Raw genomic sequence first — 23,136 nt, forward strand, 5'->3', positions numbered from 1 at the left:
AGGTACTTGCGAGAGATATTATCGGACAGCGCAAGCGTCTGGAGGCTCAGATATTTACTTACCCTCGGGTAACGAACAGTGTAGTTGACCAAACAGGTTATTGTAACGTAAATAAACCCAATTATAAAGAACCTTTTACTGTTTTAAAGAGTTCCCAACACCCGAACTCTGCATTAGTAAAGGCAGATATAACAACTGACACAACACTAACCATGGCAGTATGGGAGACATAACGATTTCTTTGAGACCATATGAGTTGTTCCCGCGAACAAATTAGCCTGAGCGTTTAATTATGACAGTGTTAGGGTAAAAACACTATAAATAATTATTGGAAACGGAGGCTATTTTACAAATTTCATATCCTAACTGATGAGTTTATGATACATGCATAATATATAAAGATAATAAATACATATTATTATGTACATAAAACAGACAAAAAACTTATTTAGGTACATCCGTATACCTTTTATGGCATTAAGTAATACATAATTAATCATAAGAAATAGACGTAACAAATGAAAATACAGAAATTCATTAGTTAATGAAGAAATTAAAAAAATACTTTTTGGGGTTATTTTGAGATGATTTAAAATATGTAGGTAAGTTACAACTTACAATGCGAACAAATAATTTTAATTTTGAAACATATTTTTAAAATCTGATTAAATTAGCTGAAAATATACAAGTAAATGATTATTTTAATTTGTGTGAAAAATGGATGTATTCTTATCACGTGGCACACAAATATTTTAAGCTTAATGAGTTTTACAATACATAGTAAATAATTCAATAAAAAATATTGATAACAATGTTAATACGTTAGTAATAAAGAGATACATTATATAAAAATATTTTTGATTGTAAAAACTAGAAACTGATATCACAGAAAAAACATAGGAACACTAAAAGCAACAGCTAATAATAATGAACATTGCATTGTTTAAAATGCAGACAAAAAATACATTGATGGAATAAAATTATCATCAAAATTTTCAAGAAGCGAAAATCTGCTTTGGAGTTATTTTTGTTTTTCAGGTACGCACATTATATAGATTGGAACCATTCAAAAGCGTTTACCTTTTGCCGACGCAAAAATAAAATCAGTATTTTTGTTATCAAAAATATTACAGGCCAATTTTAAATTATTTCTCTTTTCCGTATACACAGTGTCTGGAAACATAGTGGTAAAAGCGGGAAACTGGTGAATCTACACCACATTTGGGGTTTATTTTGCGGTAAAACTTTTATTGATAAGTAAAGACTCGACTCGACTAGACTAGCAATTCGAAGGTCACGGGTTCAAATCCCGCAGTTCGTAAGTAAATTTTATTTGATGAATTTGTGTTATTTAATGTTTATTGTCTTTTAAAATGTGAAGCATATATTCGGCTCCAATATTTTCTTAATGGTTTTTAGTTTTCCGAAAAAAAAAAAAAATATATATAAGTCAAACTTGGTTACAATGAGCATGAGGGGACTGACTAAATTATTTGCTCCTTATAGCCGTAAAGCGTTACATCCAAATCGGTTTTTTTAAAGTCATATGCACCTACCTAAATGCCTGTATTATCAATATATTCGCAAATGTGCAATATATTTTAAACGAGCAGGTATTACTTATTAAAAAAGCATATTAGAAAAAAACACTTTTATTAAAAAAATTTATAATCAATGATTGTTTTAAAGATTTCGCTATCATGCTTCTCAATTTCCCCCTCAAAACAATCAACGCATTGTAACTATCATCACCTGGTTCAAGGCTTCCAAGAAAAATATCACTAAATTGTGTATCTTTTTATCACTAGTTTGTGCGTGCTGTACCTACTACCTACCGCTTGTAAAATCGTACTTGTCATTTTTGTTTTCGACTATAAAAAATTATTTGTCACAAACGAGTGATGCTCAACCTGCGGCCCAATTCTCGCGGCCCGCTATTCAATTTTATACTGCCCACTTGGCTATAGAGAAAAATCAAAATGTTTAGGGTAATTCTTGAAAACCCTGGCTGAGAATATATTTTTATGAAGTTTTGGTTAATTTATGCTGCATGTCCTAAATGGAACTAAATTTGAAGAACCGGTCTGCATAACAAGAAATTTTAAGAAAAATCAATAGAAACCTTTCAAAAAACTTTTAATCGTGAATTTTACTGTCTGTTTTTCTGTCTCCCTCCCCCTCAATAAAAACAACAGGGTTGTAAGTAGGTACTTTCATTAAAATATTTATTTATTTTTAAAACAAAATTGACAATGAGTTGTAATCAGTGGCGGCTCGTGACTTTTGGGTATACTAGAGTGCTAATACTACAAAAAATGGCATTATTAATGTTGTTGTAGCTGAAAACGTAATTTTTTTTTAATTCGGTTTTTCGTATGAAGATCTTCAAGAAATCCGTGCGGCGTAGGGCCAAATTGAAATTTCCCGAATATCTTCATACAAAAAATTGAGTGTTGGAAAAAAAAAAATTATATTATACCAAACAACATCAATAATGTCGAATTTTTCAAACTAATCATTCTATTACAATCAAAAGTCACGAGCTGCCGCTGGTTGTAATACAAAAGAAGACGTAAGAAGGGAACAAATTTGTCAAGTTCAAATTTCACATGACTTTTGCAGATTTTCTGACAATTTTACATAGTGCCCAATGGATAGTAACGTTTCACATAGTCGACAATCTTACACAGGTAATGACATAAACGTATTAATCCGTCCCTAACGGAATGGGAAATTCCCGCCTAAAATTACTTACTTTAAGAATAATTCCCAATTATTTTATTTTTTCAGACCCAACGACTCATTCATGTTTTCAGAAATTATGTTGACAAAATTATTTGCTCGGTATATCAGTGAATCGACCTCGTTATAACAGTGAACAATTATGTGAAGTTAAGCCTGAACTAAAATATCGTTATGTAATTGCTCTTTATAGCCGTGAACTCGCTATTGCCGTGATCGTTATAATCAAGTTCAACTGAATTTATATAAAAAAAATTAAAACTAATATTTTGGTTCTCTATACGATGTAGATACACGAGTTTCCCACTTTATTTTAATTAATTCAAATGTATATTAGATTTTGTGAAAGTCCAAAAATATTAATAGAAAGAGAAATAATCTGTTTTCCTTAAAATATAAACTGGTGTAATTCGACTGCTCCAAATTGAACAATACATATTAACTCAAGGCAGTAAAATTTACAAGAGCGCCTACTTATTTCGTCATATTCTGGACATGATGTACTCATCATATTTATAATAATATATAATTTGTAACATTTATAAAAAATAAATAAAAATAAAATATTGGTGGACAAATTATAAATTCTGACTCACTTGAGTTAGGTTAGGCTGGATTGGACTGCTACTGGCAGTCAGTATACGGACGGCAGTGTTGTTTTTTTCTGTGAGAACTATGCAGTCACCGCTTAAAGCTGTCAATGTGGACTGCTTGTAGCAGTCCGTATATTCCCAGCCAATTGGAGCAGTCAAATAGTATTTTGAATGATATTGCCATTCAACCACGATAACATGCAGACAACAGACAACCTACACGCATTTATTATACCTATATGTATGTTATTATTAGCCTACCTTAGTTCGAGTACTTTAATTAGAGCCTAGAGACTAATACATGTTAGATTTATGGTAAAGTAGCGCTGCTTTTGGTTCCGCAGCGTTGGATGATCTATGGTTGTGGTTTAGTCTTCCTCTGAGGAAGAGGTGCCCGGCATGGAACTGAACCAGGCGTCTCTGGTGCCAGGCTGGCATCTGAAACAAATTTAAATATAAGATATAAGAAATGTTGAGAACTTCTGGAAAAACGAATATAAAAATATATTTATTTAATACTTTGTGGTCTCCATAAAACGGTAACACAAGAAAATAATACATTACAGAGAAGATTGCAATTTTTACATACAAAGGTCATGGGGACAGTTTTACTATATTTTTTACATGCGTCAAAAGATAGTTGCAAAATAAACTGTCTGTAAGTGACTTTGAAAATGTCGATGTTCTATTGACAATCCTGTATTCAGCATCGTTAAAGAGTTGAGTCACTCTGTTGATTGGCACATTCTGGTAGGCAGAAGTCCTCGCTTTCGGAGCATAAAAATGCGCATGTGATTTCTCAAGAGTATACTTGTTAGGCTAACTAATAGTCAATAATTAGACGGTTAACCTTTTTCAACTTAAGTGGATCAAGTATAGTTACAGAGATTTATTTATTTTCGGGAAATCGACAGTTTATATTTTATCAGTTTGTACGTGTGCAGTATAGCCAAAATAAAACCAATTATGGATTTCCTCCTTGTAACTGTATCTCTAACAAGACAACATAGTAAAAATAATAAAATAATGTTTACTTAAGAATATTTTACGGCCGGCTGAAATCAAGCAATCCTGTTAAGAACAAGGACGGATATAGGAAAGGATAGTATGTATATTCCCTCACATAGAGGTAATGTATAAACCTCTTTTGTATTCATTCTATCTCTAGGATATTACTTTGTTCAGAAGGGGCCCAAATAATGGAGCTATATTCCAGAATACTGCAAACAATTGCTTCATATAATATAAACCTTTCTTGAACGGTAAAAATTGGTTATTATTTGTAATATTTGTTGAAATACCGAATATGCCGTCCCAGGAACCATTAATGAATAACCAACTTCCCTGCCATAGGTCACCCCAAGTGGTTTGCTAAGTTTGGTGACTTAGCAGGGGTGCCTAGGTCTACGGGGGTGAGGTTTATTCTTGACGGCGGATACGTCTGCCCACCAGGCTGGATCGGGGAGATCCTTTAATCTCTCCTCACTGGAGGGATGGATTCATAAGTCCATCACTCCTGGACACACTGCCCCTAGATTCCTACCCACCCATCACATCTTTTTCCCTTCCAGAACATCCTTTACTAAAAAGACCCTCCACATAGCATCCACAAAGATGACATAAGCACTGGGGGAATTTTTTTGATACTGTTAAATTAGGTGAAATTCGATTATGCTTGTATGATAATTTGATGTATAAATTATTTCAACTTGTAGGTGTTTACCAAGATTTTTCAGTTCAATTTATAACTCAAATCTCCTTATTCTCACATCGCGGCCTATCATTATGTGATGATAAATCCGTCATAATAATTCACTCAAAACAAGAATATCTGTGTAAAGTCCCAAAGAGAGGTCATATGTACGTCATTTTGTATGAAAACGAAAAAGACAGAATATTCTAGAATAACGACATCATGTCTGACCTCCCTGTGGGTCTGCTTCATATTATTTATTTTGAAATTAAAGACCTATTTTTTTATAAGTGCTTATCAATTCAAAAATATCTTTGTAATAAAGTTTTATAATCATTTTTTCTTCAAACCAGTCAGTTTTAGTTTTTTAAGTGAAACAGTCACAAATCTACGGTAAAAAAATCAGAAAAGGTTATGTACAATAAATTTTCAAGGAGTACCTATTTCGTTTAGTCTTCACTGGCAGTGTGAGAGAAGTGGGAAGTTGGTGCAGATCCTCTGCAGCGTGTTCTGGCAAAGGTCTTCTGTGAAGGGTCATGGTTTCGCACAGTTCACTGCCTTCCTCCGATTCGTCCAAATAATATCTACAACATTATGATGCAAATTAGATATTTACAGAAATGTTAATGGCAGTTGCAATCATTAAAAGAATTTGTATTTATATAATTAAGGTATGACCAAATTAGACATACAAACCTTGAACCATTGGCAGATTTACAGTTCTCACACTCACTATGGTAGTCATCTTGGTCATCATTCAACACGGCTAGGGGCTCTGAATCATAGCTACAGTTGCAGGGAGTCTGAAAACAGTTCCATATCCATAATTATATTACTTTGTGTGCACAGTATTTATACTGTGTGATCATCTGCAGCAAATAGAGAACCCATAAAACATTAATATGGGTTCTTTATTTGCTGCAGATGATCACACAGTCTTTATACGGTGTGATCATCTGCAGCAAATAGAGAACCCATAAAACATTAATATTAGGATTTAATTAATATTTGTTTTTTAAAACCTTTCTTTCGACAACTTAGGGTTAAGTAACTATCAGGTCTACGCTTCGACACATTTAAGAAGACAGTGAACCAGAGGCGGTTCCTTGGTACGTGCATTTGTGCATTGCACTGCTTGTCTTCAATCTCCACATAACAAATTACAACGACATCTGTGCCCCAGTGATCGATGTAAGAAATTCGTAATTCCCGTCAGGTCATTATTTGAGCTATCTTCTAGTAAAAAAATTCCGCGCAAGAGCAAGCGGTCGTGCATACCCAGATATGCACAAAACCAACTTTTACCATACTACTAAAACAGCGTCGGGCAGTATCGAGACAGCCCGAAGTAGCCGAAACGGTGACATGAGCGAGACAGATTACACTCTTAACATCAAATTACGTGTTAGAGCAGTGCAGATACATAACCCATCCGTGCATTTTCGAAGTGCTTTGACGGCGAGTGAATTTTGCATCACTTTGATCATGCGTAATCCAATGCGTTTGGAATGGATTCGCTTAGAAATACTAATGTTCAATGTTAACGCAACAACATTAACACATTGGAACTCGTTCGCGGTGAAATCAAACGGTTTCGCTATATTTTCAACGATGAATTGAGTGTCCTTTATTTTCAAGATAATTTTGTATTATTTAATAAGTTATTTTACAAATATAACTTAGAAGATAGAATGAATTGCAGTGGGTGTTCCCATTCTTAATTTGCTCCACCTAAATTACAGACTAGGTACATTTTAAAAGTGAAATGCACTGCTGGTAATTACAGTCACGGGCCGCGTCTGCAGTGAACACAAATCACCTCCAAGCAAATCAAGAACAAATACAATAAAAGTATGCACTCACAGTATCTGCTGGCATTGGCAAACACAAATCACCTCCAACCAAATCAAGAACAAATACAATAAAAGTATGCACTCACAGTATCTGCTGGCATTGGCAAACACAAATCACCTCCAACCAAATCAAGAACAAATACAATAAAAGTATGCACTCACAGTATCTGCTGGCATTGGCAAACACAAATCACCTCCAACCAAATCAAGAACAAATACAATAAAAGTATGCACTCACAGTATCTGCTGGCATTGGCAAACACAAATCACCTCCAACCAAATCAAGAACAAATACAATAAAAGTATGCACTCACAGTATCTGCTGGCATTGGCAAACACAAATCACCTCCAACCAAATCAAGAACAAATACAATAAAAGTATGCACTCACAGTATCTGCTGGCATTGGCAAACACAAATCACCTCCAACCAAATCAAGAACAAATACAATAAAAGTATGCACTCACAGTATCTGCTGGCATTGGCAATAGCGGATGTCTCTCCAACAGCCTGCCCAGGGATCCCGACTGTCGTTTAGCTATCTCCGCATTAGTCCTACTGGCTTCGTTGGCCTCAGCGCGGGAAATCTCTCCGGCCAACTGTCGCGACACCTCGCTCAGAGACCGCGGCAAGTCTTTCGCCGCCTTTTGATGCTCGTGCTGAGCATTCATCTCATTCCCGAACCTAAGAATATTCTCTTTGGACAGCCTATGCGTGTTGTTCTCTATCAATAATCTGGTGTCGTCGTTTGCCAGTTTGACGGTGTTTTCGTTGGCTAGTCTGGAGTTGTTGACATCGTTGGACATTCTAGAAGAGCTGGAGCTGGAATGTCTTGAAACTTCTTCGGTGGCTCGGAAGACGTTGTTGATGTCCCGGTTGGACTTGGTGTGGGGGGCTCTCTGCTTCAAATGAGGGAAATTGTTTTCTACCGGAAGGTCGTCCATAGCGCTCAGCATTCGGGGAATAGTTCGGTGTCTGAAGAAAAAACAAGAAATTGATTCAGATACATTTTTTTATTATTACACTAGTGGATCCCCCCAATGCTTCGCTATTGCTAATATCTTTCTCGGGCGCCTCTGACTCCTTCCACTATTCACTACTGTATACCACAATGTTACTGTTAAAAAAATACATTTCACTGAATTTTAATTTTTTTAATTTTTAGTTTTGCGAGCACAAACATATGCAGGCTAAATTTGTATATATTAGAAGCCAGTTAGAATTTAACTCAACCATTTGGAATGCATTTTATAATGTAAGACGTTGTCCAGCCACAGACCGCCTTCTATGAATGGAAGTTAAAATTTATGTTTGTATGTATTTTTGGATGAGAAATCTCAAAAATCTTAAAATTTTAGATCTCGACAACAGCCCCACCTATCGGGTCCAAAACTATCCTATATTTCAAGCTGGAACCAACAATTCACATTCACAAAATTTCATTGAAATCGGTTGGGCGATTTTGGAGATTAGCATGTACGAACACAGTGACTGAGCATGTACGAATTTTTACATATTAATATGCTTGTTACACGCTCGTTGAGTTGACCAACACAAACTTAAGATTGTGTGTATTGGTGCATATGGACAGTGATGTCCTTTTTTCTAACAATTATTGTTATTACAATTATTGTTGTTACAGTGGTTCATTTCATATCTTACTAAAAATGAGGTTTTATTCATATCACTGGAATTTTCATTTTTGAAGTCAAATAACAAATTTGGAATTTGACTCAACTCTGGTTGCGATACCTGTACTCTTACTAACTTGTGTAAAGAATTTTAGGACAAAGTGTTTATAAAATGAATTCCAACCATTTACTTCAACCAAAACAAATTTCCACCGAGGAAAATGAGTAAAAATGTTTGTGTTTTAGTGTAAATGTTACAAATTTAACCTTAAGTTTATTATAGCTCTCATAAGCTAAATAACAGGTGGATTTTGTTGTGAAGAAACTAAGAAAACCTTGACATGATTACAAATGAACAGATGTTACTCCTGTATACAACTTAATCTAAAAGTACATATTTAATAATATGATCTCAATACATATAAATAGAACACATACATATAAGGAGAACTAATGTTAAAAGTCTCAGATACTGAAAGTGATATTAACCCCTCCGACTTTTCGCGAACTTGAAGCTAAGATGTCTTTACCGAAATGTCAATTTCACGAAAACGTTGTGTTATTACCGCCTCACAATCAAAGCTCTATAAATGAAACATTACTGAACGGAGCCGAATAGTAAAAACTGTTTTAGAAAGGTTACAAAATAGGCTTTCAAATTGTTGTATCATAAATAAATATTAACATTTGTAAATATTTAAATTTAGAATGGAAACATGAAAAAATTGTAAAAATGACTCACCTGTAATGTTTTATGTAAAAACGATACTAAAATCACGGATAATGTAAAAAAAAACACTTATTTCATCGTACAAATGTACAATAAACAATTCTGTCACTTCACTTTTTGACCATTTCATACAAAATATATTTTTAAAAAACTGGGATATGTGGGAGGCGGGTCGGCACGTCAAACGGCTTTCTTGGCGTCGTTTTACGATTTGGCGGGTAAAATTTGCTTCCACTGAGTAGGTCTTTTTACGGGTTTCTATGGATAACTTTGAATAGAGATGTGAAGCTTCATTCAATACGAATATTCTACTTTTTGTTTTAGGGATGTCACTAGAAGAATAACGGAGTTATGACGATTTTTGTGGAAACACACGCGTTGACGTGTAAACACGCTTATTGTACTTGACTGCTATCGTTATTTTATCGTGTATATCTGCTTACGTTGCTGACCGGTTAATACTGAACATAAACAATTTAACCAAAACCTTGACAGTATTACAAATGAACAGATGTTACTCCTGTATACAACTTAAGGGTATTCTCAAAATATATTTAGAAACTTCACACCGATAGCAAAAATATATTCTACTTTAACATCCATAATACAAATGAATAAGGTATTTGCGCCAATCTCATTTATAATATTATTTTTCAGTACTAAAATAATATCAGTTGTATGATAGGTATGATACCTTTACTTGGGTCTTTGCATTATTGTACAAGAACGCTGCTAATGCAGCTCGGAGTCATCGCTCGACTACTGCCTTCTGAATACGTGAGAATACAATATGCCGGTAAAGTGTTCCAATTACACATCGAAAAGTTCCGAGATCAGTAACAACTGATTATTACGTCCGCCGTAACGTAATCATCGCAACAAGCGATCGCTGTGTGTGTGTGTATTGATTTGTGTTTTAAAGTGACTTGTAATTCATCCATTTACCGAACATTATCGCAATGCGGGCCACACTTGACATCAACATACCTGAAGATAATCAAACTTGGTAAGTGCAATCTTGCGTGTTACTTTGTGTGTAGATTTGAGGCATCGTGATCCTACCGGAATTACAATTATCCTTAGGTAGAAAGAGGATAGAAATCCTTTTTTCTGACCCAAAATGTGACGCAAACTAAAGCGTCACCATACTAAAGGTAACTGTCCGAGTTGACAAATTCTTCTGCTAGGTCAGCGGTCGGGGAACCGGGGTAAATTACCACAAATGGGGTAAAAATATTTTTTTTTGGGGTAATAAGGAAATTTTTCTAGTTTGCTATTTTGGAAGACTGTGAAATATTACTTTTGATGACATCAAGGATACAGTTATAAAACATCTTACAAAACTCAGTGAGCGGATCTCTGACTACTTTCCAGATCTTGATATACATACTTTCAATTGGGTTGTAGATCCTTTTAAATGTGAAATTGCTAACATACCAGAAGAACCTCCGGGTTTGGCAGAAACAATACTTGAACTTCGATCTAATACTGAAACATGTATTCAATTTGAGATCAAAGCCAATCTGTCGTCTTTTTGGATATCAAAAGCTACGAAGGCTTTCAAAATTGCAAATGAGGAGGCGGTATAAAAGTTTCTACCATTTTCAACAACCTATCTTTGTGAACAAGGCTTTTCCACTCTAATGAACATAAAAACGAAGAACAGAAATCGATTAAACGCCGAAGACTGTATTCAAATTGCTCTTACATATTCATTCATTCGTAAATTAATTCAATAAATAATGTATATTTAAATATACATCGATTGTATTCTTTTCAAAATGGGGGGAAGGGGTAATATTGACTTACGCAAAAATATTTTGGGGTAATGGTTAAAAAAGTTCCCCGACCGCTGAGCTAGGTCATCATGACAATATCTCCATCATAGCATTATTATGGTGGTAGTAGGAGCTTTTCGAATATTGTTGAGGGACCTGGAAAATTTAATCTTTCATTTTTTTAACCCTAAATTAGGTTGGGTGAGGTATGTTATTTGTTTGTTACTTTTGTTCAATGTTTTATTTTGTCACTTTTCTGTTTCATCATGGAACCCTGAAATATGATAAACATATATCATCACCTTACTGAGGAAAGCAACAAAAATAATAATAAATAGGTCTTACTGCCTCGTCCCGTCTACGGCGCTGGCTGGCATGACCCTGGGTTGGGTGGAGGAGTGGGTGGAGTGGGTGGAGTGGGTGGTATCTGGGGGAGGGTTGGCCCCCTGGGGGAGGGGCGCAGCGGCAAACAGAAAGTCCGAATGCTCCCGGTTGCGAGCCCTCACAGCCGACAGGGAGCTGGTTATCTTCAGGGTGCTGATGAAGTTATTGTTTCCTGGAAGTTACATCACAATTACTGTATCGTCTCCATTCAGACAGGTTTTAACGGTTCCAAAATTTTAAGGTAGTTTTCAGGTTAAAATGTTTAATTGTTTGTATGGAGAAATAAATATTTTTCTACAAAAGTTAGTGCAATTTACCCCCGGAGTGATTTTTTGGCATATTTTGCCATTTTGCAAAAACGCTGTACATGTTTATAGAACCTAAATATATGGAATAAACGGCGAAATGTAGGTGGATTCGTAAGCAGTTACATATGTTTACATATAAATATTGGAATAGTATCAATTAAATCAGGGCTTCCCTAACTGTGAGTCGCGACGCCCCGGGCGCCGCGGGATCGTCCCAGGGGCGTCGTGAGGCAATATTTATAGCGAGAATATCGTTCCATCAGCACTGCAGCGTTAAGGGTTTTATTACCGTTTGCGACATCATACTTGTGTGAGACAGGTTTCTCTGCAGTTGCAGTAATTAAGAATAAGTACAGATCAAAAATAAATTTAGAGGCAGAGACGAGAGTGGCGATTTCGAAACTTCAACCTCGTTTTGAGAAACTATGCTCAGAAAAGCAAGCACATCCTTCTCATTAATACCAAAGAAAAAAATGCTCTTTTATCTTTTTTTGCTTCCATTTTTGTTTTTATGTTGTGTTCTTTATTTTCTAATAAAAAATTTAGATACTATTTGGAGTTTTTCTGACAAATTGTTATTAGGTAACGTACCCATACTACATGACCCGTTCAGGGGGGGGGGCTTCAAAATACTACGAATGAGCGGCGGGGCGGTTAGATTTTTAGTCTGTGTGGGGGAGGGGGGGGGGGGGCGTCGCAAAAATATGGCAACTTCCCAAGGGCGTCACAGTTGAAAAAAGTTTGGGAAGCCCTGAATTAAATAATAAGGTAAATTTATATATGTATATGATACCAATCACTCCAGTGGATAAAGAAGAGTGGGTTTATTTTTTATACAAAAGTGCTTCAGCTAGCACTTCATTCCAGAGCAAGATAGATTATCAGATTAGAATCTGGTGATTCCTGGTGAGAATCGAAACATTGCAGATCTAAATAGCAATCCTCTTCCTGTCTTCTTCCTTTCTCCCATTTACTTCCACCACTTAGCTAACTCTGAACAATGGGAGATAAATTTAGTATGCATAAAACATATTATCTTGTAACCGGATAAAATAGGACACTGACAAAACAGAACAAAATGTACCTGCAGAGCTAGTGATAGAATGCTGTGCCGTGAAGTTACGGGCCTGGTTAGTCCCCATCACAATAACCTGCCTGTCCCTCATGTCGGCGATGCTATTCCCCACACTGCTGTGGTTGGACGACATGTTGTTCAGGTAGAAGGGGGCGGCAAGACGGCTGCCGTTGTGCTGGTATTGTGGCACGCCATGCTCCGCGCCATTCGGGATGCCGTGCGCACGCTGCTGAGGGGAGTGGCTGTTCTCGATGCGGATCAGGTTCTCCATGTTGGTGGCAGCATTGAGGGGGAAGCTGCGATGGTAGCCAGGCATGTTGTTGATGCTGTAACAGTTAACAATTATTGATATTTTTAAATGTTGATTTGTCTTAAATATTGACATTTTAGACTATTTTGGGGAGCCATTGTCCCATTGATCTGATGGAGCAGCAGCCTCTGGGTAACAGTGTATTTTTATGAGAACACCGCACAAAAGTCCCAACTTCTCGCAACGGTCTGGAGACGGTGGGACTAAGACATCCCCAATTGGGGTATGTTGTGAGGCTGAAGGTAGTAGAGAGGGGAAGAAGATGAGGAATAAATCTGGTCTCCAAGCAGGGTGTTGTTTAAGAAACTGCTTCCGAATTACAGCTTCAGATGACCATGAATTATGGACTGTAAATGAATTTAAAATTAAACAAAATGAATGGTGTTTGTTGGAATTGGGTGATCATACTTGTAGGGATGAAGCAAGGTATGAAAAAAGTAAAAAAAAATGGAGATCAATCACTTGCCATGAAGCAGCACACAACACAATATAATTTATAAATGTTTCACCGCGTTACCTCGAGGTAATGTCGCCACAACACAATGAATACTTAAACTATATTGGGCACTTTCCATAATTCCTTCTTTTCAAAGATTATGTACACGACAACCAGCAACAACTTGCTTCCAGTACTTCAAAACTTCTTCTCAGGGGGATATAACTCCGATCGAAAATTGGAACCGTGAATATTGTGACGTCATATTGTTGCATTACATAACTATATCCACCAATGAAAAACTATGGAAAAAACTTTCAGAGTTTTTCATTTGTGTACAGTATAATAAGTAGGCTCCGAATGAGAATTGTGCTGTTTATATATTGGCATATCTATGGTTTTTTATGACTATTATTTATGCTCTGAACAAAGGCTTGAATAATCATTACTGTGATATATTTTCGATTTACAGATTGTTTTCAAACATAATAATAAATATAATTAATAATCATGTTTTTGATATTTTTAATATGTTGCAAGCACCTTTATGACATTTTTTTCATATAAGAAGAAAAACTGTTTAATAATTCACCTAAAAAGAAAACTTGTAATAGCGACTAGTAAAAACAAGACAACCTTTAGTGTTTTTACTAAGATTATATCTAACAGCAAACACAATGGAATAAAGAAGATGATTTCATGGGAAAAGTATCTATATAGTTAAAAATAGGAGTGAATGTACAGGGTTTTCCAATAAGAGGTGTTATTTTGATATTCAATTGTAAAAGATCAATGGTTTCGTTGCTTGATCTTGCTTGTCCAGTTTAATACCATCCGATTCCGGCCATAAAAAATCATTAATCATCTCTCGATAGCGCAATCCATTCACCGTAACTGTTGCTCCAGCCTCATTTTCGAAAAAGTAAGGTCCAATGACTCCGCCGGACCATAAACCTTACCAAACGGTCACACGTTGAGGATAAGGAGGCTTTTCAACAATAACTATTGTGTTTTCCGAGCCCCAGATGCGACAATTTTGCTTGTTGACGAAGCCACCGGGGTGGAAATGGGCCTCATCATTCAAGATGATTTGCATTTGTTTCACTCAAGTGAATTTTAATAATTTCAATGCGTTGTTGAAGCGTGTATCGTTCCATTTTTATTAATGGCGTAGTTTCTACTTGTCAAATATCAAATAATGACAGCTTCAAAAGTAACATCTACCGAAATAGCGGGCTATTCAAAATAACACCTCTTATTGGAAAACCCTGTATAATAGCTCCTAACTTATCACTACTGATCTCCAAGCCCCACCTTGGTATTCTTCATAGTTCCCGGAAGACTTCAACAACAAGGAATTACTTCTTTTAATTCAATCTGCGTCTGTAACCTAACCTAACTTTACTGACCTTATAGCCTCGGCCCGGGCTTGAGCCACCGCCTCATCGTAGGGCGGGGGAGCCTCTCCCCGCGGGAAGTAGTTCCCGGGCGGCTTCCACAGTGAGGGGAAATGCGAGGGGCCATCCTCACACCCGCCCAGGTACCCGAGGCTGCCTCCGATGTAACTACAAACATAACAATAATTAATATTAAAATAAGAGCATAACCTACGTGATGGAACTTATATGGAAAGTATGGCAGTACATTTGACCACAAACACATAAGGCCTAGCGCACACCACGATTGTATTTTTTGTGACACTATTTTAAAATCGTGCTATAAGAAATCGCAAAAATAATGCTGCGCGCATCGCGATGAAAAATTGCGGTAATTGTTCATTCTCAACATGGATTTCGTACAAATTGCTTGTATTGTTTTGCTTCTTCGGAAGAGGAGGAATAAAAGAACACATTAATACTGGACTCATCCTTTTACAGCAGAAAGATATGTTAAAGGTTTCTTTTATCTGAAATACAATGATCTTCGACAATATCAAAAAAAATTCTTTGGCTATTATAGAATGACGATTTAGACATTTGACAAACTATTAAGAATTGTTGGACCTCAAATTGCATACAATAATACTAGATGGCGGAATGCAATCTCAGCTGAAGAAAGGTTGTCGGGTAGCGATTATAAATCGCAGTGCGCGCATGTCCATATAACTTCAAATGCTATAATTTTATTTTGCGACAATCGCGTCGCGTGCTGTCGCAGAAAAATGTGACAAATCACAATTTTAAAATAGCAACTATTTATTACTCATACGTTGCATTTCTGCGACAAAATTATCGTGGTACAGAAAATCGTGGTGCCTAATATGTGTTGTGGCCTACAAGGGTGAGGAAATAAAGGCATGGTTTCGGGCGTGTACTGGTAAAAAATGTTAACTAGAAAATCGCGGTTTTGAGGAAAAAAAATCATATAAGTTTTGTACTGTTTTTTTTTATCAAATTCAATTGTGTTAATATAAAAATATAATATCATGATGCGTGTTCAATTAACTCCTCAAGTTTTTTCAGTTTCGGTAACAAACAGCTAGCAGTTTTAGTAGAGTCAATTTGTTCACTTTTTTGAACAACTCATATGGTCTCATAGAAATCGTTGTCTCCCTTACTATCATACTTAGAAATATGAACTAAACAGTGTTAAAAAGAGAAAACACCAAGCTTTATTACACCTCTATCAAACCAAAGGGTCCGACTGCAATTTGAGAAAAGTTTATGAAATTTTGTGAATTTTTTATTAATTATTTTTATATAATATGACAAAAAAGTGAGGTGGCTATAATGTTCAGAACTGCTGACAAACTGCTTTGGCAGTTTAGCGGATGTTTATATTTAAGTACATTTGTATGTTAAATATTTGCATTCACAATTTTAATACCGTAAAAATTATATTTGAAAGTGTATTTCTGTCACCTTTCAAAAACAGTTTTTAATTTTAGGATACATTCAGAAATATCTCATTTATTTGGTTTTTATTGAGAAGCGGAAATAATACACACAAATTCTCTGACTTTCCGACAGCTTCTTTATGAAATATAATGGTTAATTTGTCAGAGGCCTGAAGAGTTAAGAATAAAGTTTTTATTTATGTTATTTGAATATTAATTATGAATAATCAGTTATTAAGTTCATTTCCAAAATAATTATATTTGGATGATTTGTACAGCGCTGTTTTTGTGCAAAATCTCCTCAAAGGCGCTGTGGTAGATATTGGCATATTTCATCAGACTTTAGGAAGAAGTTACTTGTGCTTTTGGTCTGTCGGGTTCTTGTTTCAAATTGACGGCTTGACTTTCTTTTCAAAGCACTATAAATACATTACATTTGTTAAAACATTAATATTCCACTCAAACTGCAAACAAAAGCAAAAAACATACAATAAATACGAAACGCCTACAGCCAAAAACAATTAAGTTGGGTTAAAAGTTTTTGCCAAACACAAAGAGGGCAGATACAAGTGCAGCTTTATGGATTGCATATGCAACAGCCGCATAGAGGTTAAAAGGTTCCTAACCCGATGCTAGCCAGACTCCTCTGATCCTCGTTCATCTGGCGGTTCTGGTGCCCGCGCAGCTTCCTCTGGCGCAGGCGGTGCACCATGAAGAACAGGACGGAGAGGAAGAGCAACACCACGACGGCGGTGGCGATCAGCCGCAGCCCAAAGTCCTGGGAGCCGTCCAGCACCGAGTCGGGGTGCTTGGACAGCGCGTCATCCAGGCAGATAAACTCGCAGCAGGTGTTGCCCAGCCGGAACGACTTGCAGTCCTACAAATATTACAAAATATAATTATATTATATACAAATAGCCTTACAAACTTGGCGAAAATTTTAAACAATTGATAAACAACCGTGTATTTAAAAATCTTACTAATTGATTAACCTTTTCGTACCGGAGAGAAAATATCACATAAGATCCGAAGGGGGGTCACTAGGGTCCCCCAATTTGTTTTGCTTATTAAAGGATGTTAATGGCATAATATTGTGTAATTTTTTTAGTTATAATTAGGGGGGAGTATATTCAAAGTGTTTCAGGAGTCATTATCAAAATAATTTCATAAATAAAGTCGTAGTTAATATTCTAATGAATTTAGATAATAATGCGCCTTTTTCCATACAAAACAGGGAAGGCGGGCCGATGACGAGCATAACTCCTCGATTCTGAATCTCGACTGGCGATTGGCGATTACAGCGTAGCTTGTTTGTTGCACAGGGTGGTCTGTAAATGATGGATATATTTATAAATATATATTTTTTAAGTTTTAAAAACCTACCATTACTAAACTAGGTGCGGATGTTATTTCGAATATTATGGAATATTTAGATGTAAGTGAAGATTATAATTCCTAATTTATGATTTTATATAGTATATTTACATTTAGGGTTAAATCGTAGTGTTTGCCTTACGATAAATAATGGGTTCGTTTGTATGTCGAGGGGTTCGAAATAAAACGAATTTTTGGAAAATAGTGAAAAAACAAGGTATTTTTAAAACTTAAACGTGAAGCAAATTATTTTTTTATTGTAACCTCAGATATTCCTGTTTTTTTTTTATTTTTTATGTGAATACACCACAACAGTCCCAACTGCTCCTAATCATCTCGAACCAGTGAGACTATGGCATTCCCAAATGGGGTATGTTGGAGTGGCGGCTCGTAACTTTTAGGTGTACTAGAGTGATAATATTTCAATTAATAGTAGACCCAAAAGTCACGAGCCGCTACTGTTATGTTGTAAGGCTAAAAGTAGTGGGGCGGGTAAGGAGATGGGGAAGAGGAAGGTGGGGAAATACCTGGCTATTCAGATCTGGTCACCAAACAGGGTCAAAATCATTTCAAGCAACATTCTAAATGAATTCTGGTCAGTAAATTGTGAAATATCACAAAGTAATCTATTAAATTTTACTTACGCACACCGGGATTTGAACCCGCGACCTCCGGTTTACTAGTCTTGAGCCTTACCCCTCGACAACGGATGCTGTAATATTTATGAAAGAAAAAATATATAATATCAAGTTGCAGGGCGGTAGATGCCTTTAGTATTGCCTTAGTAAAAGACGACCATGTAGAATCCAAACGTTGCTTGAAATAACTTAAGCCTATATGGTTATTAGATTTGCATATTTCATTTCATACTTCAACCTTTGCCTCACAAAATACCCCAATTGGGGATGCCATAGTTCCACTGGCTAGGACTGTTGGGGCTCTTGTGCGGTTTTCACACAAATGAATTAAAACCATAGAATTTTCTGATCTAATTTAAAACATTGGTAAATATGACGTAATAAACTGCAATAAATACATGCCGACTGATTACATAAATTCTAATATTGTAAGTACAGAATAAATATTTTACAACCCTGAAATAGATATTAATTTATAAACACCATTTCATATATGATGCCCATAGCATGGCGAAACTAGTCCGCTTTTACAGAGAATTATTTACCACGAAAATTTAGAGAATTAGGAACTAAAACCCAATATACAATTTAACAGACGTTTGCTATAGACTTTTTAATCATATAGTACTTTGTTTTTATTCAAGTTCCTTCAAATTACTTAAAAATGTTAACAAAACATGTGTCTCTTTCTGACCGATTTCTTTTCCATGTGAGAAACAGAGACAGACCTAATTTTAATATTAAATATGATTTAAGATTTTCACGGCCAAAAGTATTTTTGCTATTTGTTTTTGGGGTGTTATGCCGTGTTGCGCTAACTCCTTCTTTAGCCAACGTTTCGGACAGCATTGCAGTGTCCATCATCAGGGCAGATGTGTTTTTTGAGGTTGTGTTAAAAAGTGAGTTAAGTATGAGGTTGTGATACCGTGTTGCCAGCTCCAACCCTCTGAGCTAACATTAACGTATCATTTTTTATATATTTTTTTTATATATATATATTTTTTTTTTATATTTAAAGTGGTTTTCTTCGTTTAGCTCTGGTGTATCCGTCAATTACCGGATACCAAGAACTATTGAGCTTAGCTCCATCGTCTCTATTAATGTTTACGGGATTTTTATGAATTTCAATGGCCTCCGTAATCAGCCGTGCTCTATAAGTTTTGGGTCTACCCAGGATTTCAGGAACAAATCCAAAGTAATGCCCGGTGTCAATCAAATGCTCGGCAATTGCCGATTTGTCAGGGTGGCCGAGTTTACAAGCTCTGAAGTGTTCTGAAATCCTTTTGGAGATAGTCCGCTCTGTCTGGCCTACATAGACCTTGTCACATCCGGAACAGCTGAGTTTATACACTCCATCTGTTTCCAGAGGAAACTTAGTCTTTGCAGACCTCAGTAAGTCCTGTATCTTTGTTATTGTTCCGAAGACAGTCTTGATATTTTCCTTTCTCAATAGCCTGGCAATTCGGTCTGTCACATTGTGCACATAAGGCAGGAAGGCACAGCCTTTCGACTCTTGTTCAATTCTGTCTTCGTTTGGTGCAGATTTGGCTCTTAAGATTTGCCTTGTCTGACTTGCTGGGTAACCGTTACGCTCCAGTGCATCGGTCAGCTTCGTAAGTTCCGCTCCGATTTTATGTTCTTCACATATTCTAGTCACTCGGGTCACCAATGTGTGGATAAGTCCTCTCTTCTGCGCTGGGTGGTGGTGCGAATCAGGGTGTAAGTACCGATTCGTATGGGTTGGTTTCCTATATACAGTATGCCCTAGGCTACCATCGTGTTTTCGCATCACCTCCACTTACAGTCTTTACTCAATGTGTAACTAAAACACCGGCTGAAAGTCTTACTAATAAATAAACTGATAAACAACCGGTTATGATTTGAGATTTTCACAACCAAAAGAGATTTATTTTTGGGATATTATTAATTTATTTATTGGACAATTTGTATAGCGCCGCTTTTGTGAGATATCACCTCAGGGTGACGGACAGCATTACAGTGTCCATCGGCACAGCAACATAAACTATGATAAACAACCATTTACATAAAAACCTTACTAATAAATGTTACTTAGACTAAACTGATGTTTAACAGCCATATATCGTCGCTTTAGTTGGTTTTTGTCCAACAGACCATTTTTGGCGAAATTGAGTTAAGTATGCAGTTGTTCTCAGAAAGCATTTATTTATACGATACAAGTGAAAAATAAAAATTTAAAAAATATTTTTAATGTGGTTTCAAGACGAGTTTGTCTTAAGTCCACCAAAATCAAACAACATTCCGAGCGTGTTTATCCAACACTTTGTCCTACATCCAAATAAAAAACGTGTTTTCTGCGTAATTTTAAGCATTTGGAACGAATTTTACTTAAAAATAATAATTTCTATCACTTTAAATCATTTTAGTAAGATTAGAATTGAGCTAATTTCATTGTATTTACGTTTTTCGTTAAAAAAAACTTTGAAGCGTTATTTCTCCCGATTTAGGTTTTGGTCTGTTGGATAAAAACGAACTAGAGCAACGATATGTAGAGCTTATGGAAAATCACACATTTTTTACACAGCGAAAGGAGCATGCTTAGCTGTGTTTAAGCATCTTGAATTATTTTTGTGATCGATGTATTTACGTGCTTGTATTTTGCGCTTGCTTGTGTAAACTTGAAAAAAAGATAATGATGGAAGTACATATTATGATTTATGTCTCATGGAAAAAACGCTTTCCATTTGTATTTATAATGACTAATAATTCGTTTTTATAGCTCTATAATTCCTCAATAATTTTTAATACTGAGATTTGTTAGATTAAATACTTGTTTAATTATTAATTATTGTATTTGTAAAATGGTTTTTATAATGATTCTAGTGGGCCGAGATAGACGTTGTTCTGCCACATACTGCCTTTATGAAGGGAAGTTAAATTTTGGGTTTGTATGTATTTTTGGATGAGAAATCAGAAAAATTAAATTGTCGTTGAAAAAATATTTTTAGATCTCGACAACAGCGCCACATATCGGGTCTAAAACTATTCTATATTTCAAGCTGGAACCAACCATACACTTTCATTGAAATCGGTTGGGCGGTTTCGGAGATTAGCGTGTACGAACATAAAACGTGATTTTTATATACTAAGATTATGTAAGGTCTTCTTCTGCAGCACATCCTTTTATAAAAAAATATAATATAATAGTTATAGTAAAATATATTTAACATAGGTATGACCGGTCAATGGCTTAGTTGGCATTGCGGCTGGGTCCCACCCCGGCGTCGTGAGTTCAATTTATCGCCTGGCTAAGTCCTTCATCGTGACACAAGCAACATTTTCCGCTTACTGTGATGGTAGTAGGAGATTTTCAAATATTGTCAGGTTATTTGTAATTCGGGAATGTTTGTCTTTTTTTAAAAGTATTATAATTAACACTTTACCTCTTATATATTTAACATAGGTATGACCGGTCAATGGCTTAGTTGGCATGGATTATAAATGCATAAAAACATATCTAAAAAAGAAATTCACACACTTTGATCGGGTTATTTTTTTGCCTGCAGACCGCTGAAAACGGGCGAAAATAAAGGTCCCGCGCGAATTTCTTTAATTTGTTTTAAATCTTCGAAAATTCTTTGGGTTATTAATCTGCCCTAATGATGGACACTGTAACGCTATCCGAAACGTTGGATAAAGAAGGAGGAAGCGCAACATGGTATAATAACCCAAAAATAAAGCACAATTATATTTTTAAACTCTAAATTAAGATCAGATTTGCACATATTACTTTCATGGTTTGATTTGTAATAAATGAGTTTTCACTTTGCTCTAATAGCCACTAATAAATCGACTTCAATACCGTGGAAATTCAAACATAAACAAAGATCACAGAAATAAAAATTCCCTGATGTTTTCTTGAAGGGCACCGACACGGTTATTGAAAACGCGAGAACGAATTATAAAATAATGCGATTCATTTTAACTTCAAGTAGGTAATTGCAAAAACCAAAACATTGGCAGGTGAAATAATAATACCTGAGGTGGAGAGCACAGGACTGCTTTGCACCATTTTGGTTGGCCATTTTCACAAATACACAATGTGCAAGTGTCCGGACCAGGAACGTAATGGAGACCTGGCGATATAGACCTTCCGTGGATGTCCGGGCATTCTCCATCGCTTAAAACTGAAACTAGAAACCCCACAGGATGATAAACAATACTCTTCAATATTAAAAGATATAAAAGTCAATGACAGCTGTCAGAAAACTTACCATATAGATTTATAGAAAATATTCCGAGTATAATCAGCTTTGCGAGCATAGTTTCGATAAAAACCTCTTTATATTTGTTTGCATTTAATTACTAATTCGATGAATTCATTTATTATAATAAAGACAAAAGTCTGACACAGACCCGCCATAAAATCGATATTATATGGGTCAAATCGAGTATTGCCAGTATACATTATGAAGAATCAAAAATTTGATTGTCAAATTATTTTCACAGGTAGATACCATAAAATACTTGTTCAAAATATGAGAATTCATCATATGAATTTTCAAAACTAATTTATTCGGATAATTCCTCACATGATAGCTCAACACAGTCATAGCTCATCATTTCACAGCAATGAACAATAAAATGCTTGCTGTTCGCAACTCGCAACCACAAATAAACCACTCTCGCTGCAGCTGCATACTGGCCATAAATATACCACTCTCATTGACTCTCATACTGTGATACTGACCAAATAGTTGATTTATGATACTGACCA

The 23,136-nt window shown here is 35.8% G+C and overlaps 1 protein-coding gene across 1 annotated transcript; it reads right to left on the bottom strand.

The window, feature by feature from the left end:
- Positions 1 to 3,024: 3,024 nt before the first annotated feature.
- On the bottom strand, positions 3,025 to 22,772 carry LOC149425911 (uncharacterized). The gene is made up of 10 exons (XM_089645129.1): positions 22,634 to 22,772; positions 22,398 to 22,552; positions 16,995 to 17,245; positions 14,942 to 15,097; positions 12,796 to 13,112; positions 11,365 to 11,575; positions 7,348 to 7,855; positions 5,725 to 5,831; positions 5,469 to 5,612; positions 3,025 to 3,773 (listed from the first exon to the last, which is right to left on the bottom strand). Exons 1-10 carry the CDS (start codon positions 22,680 to 22,682, stop codon positions 3,704 to 3,706), a joined length of 1,968 nt encoding a protein of 655 aa, XP_089501255.1. The 5' UTR covers positions 22,683 to 22,772; the 3' UTR covers positions 3,025 to 3,703.
- Between the last annotated feature and the right edge of the window lie 364 nt (positions 22,773 to 23,136).

The sequence above is a fragment of the Hesperophylax consimilis genome, chromosome 2 (assembly GCF_061612785.1).
Source record: "Hesperophylax consimilis isolate HC1 chromosome 2, BYU_Hcon_1.0, whole genome shotgun sequence".
Lineage (NCBI taxonomy): Eukaryota > Metazoa > Arthropoda > Insecta > Trichoptera > Limnephilidae > Hesperophylax > Hesperophylax consimilis.